This window comes from Procambarus clarkii, chromosome 64 (assembly GCF_040958095.1).
Source record: "Procambarus clarkii isolate CNS0578487 chromosome 64, FALCON_Pclarkii_2.0, whole genome shotgun sequence".
Lineage (NCBI taxonomy): Eukaryota > Metazoa > Arthropoda > Malacostraca > Decapoda > Cambaridae > Procambarus > Procambarus clarkii.
In genome coordinates this window covers 19,430,321-19,440,405 of record NC_091213.1, presented here as the reverse complement: position 1 = coordinate 19,440,405, position 10,085 = coordinate 19,430,321, and the positions used below count along the sequence as shown (strand labels likewise).

General features: G+C 38.3%; 1 protein-coding gene across 1 annotated transcript in view; it reads right to left on the bottom strand.

Moving 5' to 3' along the window:
• Positions 1–504: 504 nt before the first annotated feature.
• The window catches only part of LOC123769106 (neural cell adhesion molecule 2), a 255,815-nt gene continuing 246,234 nt past the window's right edge, over positions 505–10,085 (bottom strand). The window contains exon 13 of the mRNA XM_069309271.1: positions 505–1,475. Coding sequence (XP_069165372.1) covers positions 963–1,475 — 513 coding nt within the window. The 3' untranslated portion in view covers positions 505–962. The remainder of the gene's footprint in view (positions 1,476–10,085) is intronic.

Here is a 10,085-nt window from a genome sequence, read left to right as displayed (position 1 = left end):
ACCTGCCTCTGGCTCAACACCTGCCCCTGGGTCAACACCTGCCCCTGGCTCAACACCTACCCCTGGCTCGTCACCTGCCCCTGGCTCAACACCTGCCCGTGGCTCAACACCTGCCTCTGGCTCAACACCTGCCCGTAGCTCAACACCTGCCCCTGGCTCAACACCTCCCCCTGGCTCAACACCTGCCCCTGGCTCAACACCTGCCCCTGGCTCAACACCTGCCTCTGGCTCAACACCTGCCCCTGGCTCAACACCTGCCTCTGGCTCAACACCTGCCCCTGGCTCAACACCTGCCCCTGGCTCAACACCTGCCCCTGGCTCAACACCTGCCCTTGGCTAAACACCTGCCCCTGGCTCAACACCTGCCCCTGGCTCAACACCTGCCCCTGGCTCAACACCTGCCCCTGGCTCAACACCTGCCCCTGGCTCAACACCTGCCTCTGGCTCAACACCTGCCCCTGGCTCAACACCTGCCTCTGGCTCAACACCTGCCTCTGGCTCAACACCTGCCCCTGGCTCAACCCCTGCCCCTGGCTCAACACCTGCCCCTGGCTCAACACCTGCCCCTGGCTCAACACCTGCCCCTGGCTCAACACCTGCCCCTGACTCAACACCTACCCGTGGTTCAACACCTGCCCCTGGCTCAACACCTACCCGTGGCTCAACACCTGCCCCTGGCTCAACACCTGTCCCTGGCTCAACACCTGCCCCTGGCTCAACACCTGCCTCTGGCTTAACACTTGTCCGTGGCTCAACACCTGCCTCTGGCTTAACACTTGTCCGTGGCTCAACACCTGCCCCTGGCTCAACACCTGCCCCTGGCTCAACACCTGCCCCTGGCTCGTCACCTGCCCCTGGCTCAACACCTGTCCGTGGCTCAACACCTGCCCGTGGCTCAACAACTGCCCCTGGCTCAACACCTGCCCAGGGGTGCCCCTGGTTACATGATGCTCACTGAGGGACTAAACACAACTCTCCCTGCTGGTGCTGAGGTCGAGTGGGAAGAACTCCGGGTTGAGGGCCACGGCTGAGGAGCGGCGGGGAAGTGTGGAGGAGGAGGTGAAGGTGAAGGAGCTGCCCCGTCCGGTGCAGGAGGCAGAGCGCCCTACACGACCTTGGTACCGGCTCAGTGTCGCCGGTGATGCCACGGACATCGGGCGAGCCATCCGGCTCTCCACAGAATCCCCGGCATTCAAAATGGAGCCGCTGCTGACTGCTGTGATGCCTCCACCGCTGTACTCCAACATGGCGCCACTCGGGTCAATCATGCCGGAGCTACGGTTCATCATGGCCGCTCCGCAGGTTGTGTCCATGATGGCACCGGAGCTGGGATTTAGGATGGCACTTGCGGCTGGATTAACGATGGCTCCTGCAGCAGGACTGGCAGTTGTGACTCTAGTCATGGTGGAGGCCGGGGCAGCGAGCGTGGTGGCCTCCTGACGCACGGAGTCCGGGGTCTCCACCTGGTGCTCAGTCTGAAATACACAAACATGAACGTTAATTAGTACAAATTGCTCTGCACTAACGAGGACATAGACTGACAGGACACAACAGGAGGCCTATTGGTTGATGCGAGACGGCTCCTTTTTACATGCAACTCATATTAATAATAATAACAACAGCCCGTGCTCATCAATACATGCTTCATGCGTGTTGGTCTGGCAGCCAAATACATAGTTTATTAACGACAACGCTTTACAAACGACTCACAACTGATGACGTTCAAACACTTTCCAAACAATTCTTCACTAATCTAACCTAATTTGGGCTTCACTATACACAAAAAATTTTTATATAATAATCTTGTATTTATGAATTATTGATCGAATCTTTGGGCCCACGTGTTGCTGCATAGTTTGAGGACGGCTTGTTAACATATATGTCTAACCTAAGTTTGAAACCAAACACCATTCTCACGTCAAATGTATTACGAGGGTGGCGTGGCGTTCTCCCCTCCTGCAGTGCCACTATCAGCGAGGGGTGGTAGCCCGGTCACACACCCCGGCCTTGTACCCCCTGAGGAGTGGGATAAGACCAATGGTCCCCCGAGCCGCAGTCTCCAGAACCATCAGTGCACAGAGCTCAGTACCCTCGGTCTGGCCTCCACAAAATAACAAACTCTCTCAGGTCGTTAACCAGGCTAGCTCACTCTGCCGCCACCAGGTAAACTTAAACAACATGATGGTGCTCGGTCCCAACTCAAGCTTTGATGGCGGTATTCATACTCAGTCATAAGCCCAGGTAAACAGTTTACAAAGTGAAAATGGGGACTTAATAACAAACACAATAATAAAGGAAACATATTTTGTGAAGGGCTCACACCCGCTTCTCGGGTCTTACTTCCCCTCTCACAGTGCTACTGTTCACTTTAGGGGCGCATCTTATTAACTCACAGGGAAGAATTATTCAAACCAGGCCTGCCCTCATGGAGAGTAAGGAGAGTCAGCCGTTCCCTGGGTCTTCAATCAGCGTATCTGCAGACACTAAGACCAGGTTCCTCACTGCCGGCTTGCTCCCCACAAATGTCGAAATAGCCATAGGTCGCCAATCTGACTACAGCTCCACTTTAGGCCACATAAATTTCTCTATGTGTAGTGAAACACTTGTTCCAGTCTGCTAATTACTTACTTATTTGTGTTCAGCACTCAGTCTAATCTCAGATGATAAACATATAGAGGATGAAGGAGTGGAACTAAACTGAAGGAGTGGAACTTTATAAACTATATAAAGAATTTGAACCATTTACTGGAATTAGAAGTACAAAGCTTAAGGCCCAAAAATATTTCAAATGTTTATATATGGCAACACTCCTCAATGAAAGGCTTTGACAATTTGTCAAAATCCATCCATATTTCTAGTCAGAATTCATTAAGCTATCACTTTTAAGTTTTCTTGTAAAGAAGGTCACAATAATTTCACTAACATAATATTTACTTTAACTTCTCACTAACAATACACAGTTAATCTGGATCACCTGCATTAAAGAACAACACCAAAATTTACACTTAGCCAAAAATTGTCATAATCTGAGCCCTTCTTACTACAACAAATCTCTCAACGTACACGAAATAATGGATATACACTTCCTATCAATAAGGGGAAAGGGAGGGAAATTTAATCTACTTTGTTGTCGAAGCATGTATTCATTACAGCCCTGTAGTCATTATTAATTTGTAGTCATTAAAGCCCAGTAGTCTGTAGTAATTACAGCCCAGAGCAGTGGATTGATGATCCCTTCGGTACTCTGTGTAGATACTGCAGGGCTCCTCTTCCACTCTCTTCTCTGCAGAATCACAGAAGATCTCTTCACAGCAGCTGGTCGACGGCTTCCGACTACTGAGCTCCTCTGATGATTACACAGGGGGGCGGCGAATGTCGCCCAAACCTCCATCAGTCTCCTACACTATTTACTGGTCCTCTTCTTCTCTTCTGCTGAAGAGATGGGCAGGATAGCTGCCTCTTCCCCCGAGGTTGTTATTCTGCTATATTCGGACCAGGACTTGACAGCTAGGCCTCCCTCCACAGTTCCACACTTTGGAACGACCCGCGGGATTAATCTCAACCCCAGTGTCGCCACTCCAGACAAACTAGAGCTCTGCCGTCGCTGAAGCATTAATGATCTCTTGTCATGGTCCAGGTCCTCTATTCTTCCTAAGAGGTCGACCAGCAGCTCCTTCTCTTCGCCTTTCGAGTACTGCTTAGGATAACGTCCAGTCTGGTATCCTAAACCTCACCAAAAAGGGGGACCGTGGAGCAACGCAACATATTTCTCTCGCTTCAGGTGGCTAGTGACAGTAGACGCCTCTCCCGAGCGCGGCTGTGGCGTGCTGACGTCGCACTACGCCACGCCCTGATAGGTCAGCCTGTACTGGCCCCCGCCTCTGACCAATCATATCCCTTGAAACCAAGTGTCTCTCTGGACGTCTCTGGAGTATTTCTTGCAGGAAAAGGCCTTCTCAATCCTGAGCTGATCTGCCATTATGTGGTAGTGCCGCACCCTCACTTATTCCCACTTGAAATTATAACATTAATATCTTCTTTCTTTGGTAGGCAAGTCAAAGGGGGAAGTATAATTCTTAACAGTCAGGAAAAAAGCGTATTAGCCGGACTCTGCAACAGTTTATTTAAATGTTATACTGTACACGTTTTCTGCAATATATATACAACATTCTTCAAAGTTTGAAACAATAAATGGCAACACTCCCCATATTCCCCTCTATTCCAAATTAATAATCTCTCCTCTCAACATATATATAGCTTCACATTTAATACGCTGGTAATCAACTAAATCACACCATTGGATAGTGGTGTGTAAACATTACTATAAATACATTTGAAGTGAAACTAACATTACGTTTCTCTCTGTTGTAATGACTGGGTGCCGTGGCCTTCTAGGTCAAATCAAATATACTAAAACATCAGCACGCTTGAGTATATATATATATATATATATATATATATATATATATATATATATATATATATATATATATATATATATATATAAATATATATATATATATATATATATATATATATATATATATATATATATATATATGTCGTACCTAATAGCCAGAACGCACTTCTCAGCCTACTATTCAAGGCCCGATTTGCCTAATAAGCCAAGTTTTCATGAATTAATGTTTTTTCGTCTACCTAACCTACCTAACCTAACCTAACCTAGCTTTTTTTGGCTACCTAACCTAACCTTACCTATAAATATAGGTTAGGTTAGGTTAGGTAGGGTTGGTTAGGTTCGGTCATATATCTACGTTAATTTTAACTCCAATAAAAAAAAATTGACCTCATACATAGAGAAAAGGGTTGCTTTATCATTTCATAAGAAAAAAATTATAGTAAATATATTAATTCAGGAAAACTTGGCTTATTAGGCAAATCGGGCCTTGAATAGTAGGCTGAGAAGTGAGTTCTGGCTACTAGGTACGACATATATATATATATATATATATATATATATATATATATATATATATGTCGTACCTAGTAGCCAGAATGCACTTCTCAGCCTACTATGCATGGCCCGATTTGCCTAATAAGCCAAGTTTTCATGAATTAATTGTTTTTCGACTACCTAACCTACCTAACCTAACCTAACCTAACTTTTTCGGCTACCTAACCAAACCTAACCTATAAAGATAGGTTAGGTTAGGTTAGGTAGGGTTGGTTAGGTTCGGTCATATATCTACGTTAATTTTAACTCCAATAAAAAAAAATTGACCTCATACATAATGAAATGGGTTGATTTATCATTTCATAAGAAAAAAATTAGAGAAAATATATTAATTCAGGAAAACTTGGCTTATTAGGCAAATCGGGCCTTGAATAGTAGGCCAAAAAGTGAGTTCTGGCTACTAGGTACGACATATATATATATATATATATATATATATATATATATATATATATATATATATATATATATATATATATATATATATATATATATACATACATATATATATATATATATATATATATATATATATATGTCGTACCTAGTAGCCAGAACTCACTTTTCAGCCTACTATTCAAGGCCCGATTTGCCTAATAAGCCAAGTTTTCCTGAATTAATATATTTACTATAATTTTTTTCTTATGAAATGATAAAGCAACCCTTTTCTCTATGTATGAGGTCAATTTTATTTTATTGGAGTTAAAATTAACGTAGATATATGACCGAACCTAACCAACCCTACCTAACCTAACCTAACCTATATTTATAGGTAAGGTTAGGTTAGGTAGCCAAAAAAAGCTAGGTTAGGTTAGGTTAGGTAGGTTAGGTAGACGAAAAAACATTAATTCATGAAAACTTGGCTTATTAGGCAAATCGGGCCTTGAATAGTAGGCTGAGAAGTGCGTTCTGGCTATTAGGTACGACATATATATATATATATATATATATATATATATATATATATATATATATATGTCGTACCTAATAGCCAGAACGCACTTCTCAGCCTACTATTCAAGGCCCGATTTGCATAATAAGCCAAGTTTTCATGAATTAATGTTTTTTCGTCTACCTAACCTACCTAACCTAACCTAACCTAGCTTTTTTTGGCTACCTAACCTAACCTTACCTATAAATATAGGTTAGGTTAGGTTAGGTAGGGTTGGTTAGGTTCGGTCATATATCTACGTTAATTTTAACTCCAATAAAAAAAAATAACCTCATACATAGAGAAAAGGGTTGCTTTATCATTTCATAAGAAAAAAATTATAGTAAATATATTAATTCAGGAAAACTTGGCTTATTAGGCAAATCGGGCCTTGAATAGTAGCCTGAGAAGTGAGTTCTGGCTACTAGGTACGACATATATATATATATATATATATATATATATATATATAAAATGTGAGTTTTCAGTTGCATATGTCCTGGGGACCATTCAGGCTTGTTCGCATATATATATATATATGTCGTACCTAGTAGCCAGAACGCACTTTTTGGCCTACTATGCAAGGCCCGATTTGCCTAATAAGCCAAGTTTTCCTGAATTAATATATTTTCTCTAATTTTTTTCTTATGAAATGATAAAGCTACCAATTTCATTATGTATGAGGTCAATTTTTTTTATTGGAGTTAAAATTAATGTAGATATATGACCGAACCTAACCAACCCTACCTAACCTAACCTAACCTATCTTTATAGGTTAGGTTCGGTTAGGTAGCCGAAAAAGTTAGGTTAGGTTAGGTTAGGTAGGTTAGGTAGTCGAAAAACAATTAATTCATGAAAACTTGGCTTATTAGGCAAATCGGGCCCTGCATAGTAGGCTGAGAAGTACGTTCTGGCTACTAGGTACGACATATATATATATATATATATATATATATATATATATATATATATATATATATATATTTATATATATATATATATATATATATATATATATATATATATATATATATATATATATATATATATATATATATATATATATGTCGTACCTAGTAGCCAGAACGCACTTCTCAGTCTACTATGCAAGGCCCGATTTGCCTAATAAGCCAAGTTTTCCTGAATTAATATATTTTCTCTAATTTTTTTCTTATAAAATGATAAAGCTACCCATTTCATTATGTATGAGGTCAATTTTGTTGTATTGTAGTTAAAATTAACGTAGATATATGACCGAACCTAACCAACCCAACCTAACCTAACCTAACTTATCTTTATAGGTTAGGTTGGGTTATTTAGCCGAAAAAGTTAGGTTAGGTTAGGTTAGGTAGGTTAGGTAGTCGAAAAAACATTTATTCATGAAAACTTGGCTTATCAGGCAAATCGTGCCTTGCATAGTAGGCTCAGAAGTGCGTTCTAGCTACTAGGTACGACATATATATATATATATATATATATATATATATATATATATATATATATATATATATATATATATATATATATATATATATATATATATATATATATATATATATATGTCGTACCTAGTAGCCAGAACTCACTTCTCAGCCTACTATTCAAGACCCGATTTGCCTAATAAGCCAAGTTTTCCTGAATTAATATATTTACTATAATTTTTTTTTATGAAATGATAAAGCAACCCTTTTCTCTATGTATGAGGTCAATTTTTTGTTATTGGAGTTAAAATTAACGTAGATATATGACCGAACCTAACCAACCCTACCTAACCTAACCTAACCTATATTTATAGGTAAGGTTAGGTTAGGTAGCCAAAAAAAGCTAGGTTAGGTTAGGTTAGGTAGGTTAGGTAGACGAAAAAACATTAATTCATGAAAACTTGGCTTATTAGGCAAATCGGGCCTTGAATAGTAGGCTGAGAAGTGCGTTCTGGCTATTAGGTACGACATATATATATATATATATATATATATATATATATATATATATATATATATATATATATATATATATATATATATATATATATATATATGTCGTACCTAGTAGCCAGAACTCACTTTTTGGCCTACTATTGAATGCCCGATTTGCCTAATAAGCCAAGTTTTCCTGAATTAATATATTTTTTCTAATTTTTTTCTTAAGAAATGGTAAAGCTACCCATTTCATTATGTATGAGGTCAATTTTTTTTTATTGGAGTTAAAATTAACGTAGATATATGACCGAACCTAACCAACCCTACCTAACCTAACCTAACCTATCTTTATAGGTTAGGTTTGGTTAGGTAGCCGAAAATGTTAGGTTAGGTTAGGTTAGGTAGGTTAGGTAGTCGAAAAAATATTATTTCATGAAAACTTAGCTTATTAGGCAAATCGGGCCTTGCATAGTTGGCTGAGAAGTGCGTTCTGGCTATTAGGTACGACATATATATATATATATATATATATATATATATATATATATGTCGTACCTAGTAGCCAGAACGCACTTCTTGGCCTACTATTCAAGGCCCGATTTGCCTAATAAGCCAAATTTTCCTGAATTAATATATTTTCTCTAATTTTTTTCTTATGAAATGATAAAGCTACCCATTTCATTACGTATGAGGTCAATTTTTTTTAATTGGAGTTAAAATTAACGTAGATATATGACCGAACCTAACCAACCCTACCTAACCTAACCTAACCTATCTTTATAGGTTAGGCTAGGTTAGGTAGCCGAAAAAGTTAGATTAGGTTAGGTTAGGTAGGTTAGGTAGTCGAAAAAACATTAATTCATGAAAACTTGGTTTATTAGGCAAATCGGGCCTTGCATAGTAGGCTGAGAAGTGCGTTCTGGCTACTAGGTACGACATATATATATATATATATATATATATTTATATATATATATATATATATATATATATATATATGTCGTACCTAGTAGCCAGAACGTACTTCTCAGCCTACTATGCATGGCCCGATTTGCCTAATAAGCCAAGTTTTCATGAATTAATTGTTTTTCGACTACCTAACCTACCTAACCTAACCTAACCTAACTTTTTCGGCTACCTAACCAAACCTAACCTATAAAGATAGGTTAGGTTAGGTTAGGTAGGGTTGGTTAGGTTCGGTCATATATCTACGTTAATTTTAACTCCAATAAAAAAAAATTGACCTCATACATAATGAAATGGGTTGATTTATCATTTCATAAGAAAAAAATTAGAGAAAATATATTAATTCAGGAAAACTTGGCTTATTAGGCAAATCGGGCCTTGAATAGTAGGCCAAAAAGTGAGTTCTGGCTACTAGGTACGACATATATATATATATATATATATATATATATATATATATATATATATATATATATATATATATATATATATATATATATACATACATATATATATATATATATATATATATATATATATATATATATATATATATATATATATATATATATATATATATATATATACATACATATATATATATATATATATATATATATATATATATATATATATATATATATATATATATATATATAAAATGTGAGTTTTCAGTTGCATATGTCCTGGGGACCATTCAGGCTTGTTCGCATATATATATATATGTCGTACCTAGTAGCCAGAACGCACTTTTTGGCCTACTATGCAAGGCCCGATTTGCCTAATAAGCCAAGTTTTCCTGAATTAATATATTTTCTCTAATTTTTTTCTTATGAAATGATAAAGCTACCAATTTCATTATGTATGAGGTCAATTTTTTTTATTGGAGTTAAAATTAATGTAGATATATGACCGAACCTAACCAACCCTACCTAACCTAACCTAACCTATCTTTATAGGTTAGGTTCGGTTAGGTAGCCGAAAAAGTTAGGTTAGGTTAGGTTAGGTAGGTTAGGTAGTCGAAAAACAATTAATTCATGAAAACTTGGCTTATTAGGCAAATCGGGCCCTGCATAGTAGGCTGAGAAGTACGTTCTGGCTACTAGGTACGACATATATATATATATATATATATATATATATATATATATATATATATATATATATATATATTTATATATATATATATATATATGTCGTACCTAGTAGCCAGAACGCACTTCTCAGCCTACTATTCAAGGCCCGATTTGCCTAATAAGCCAAGTTTTCATGAATTAATTGTTTTTCGACTACC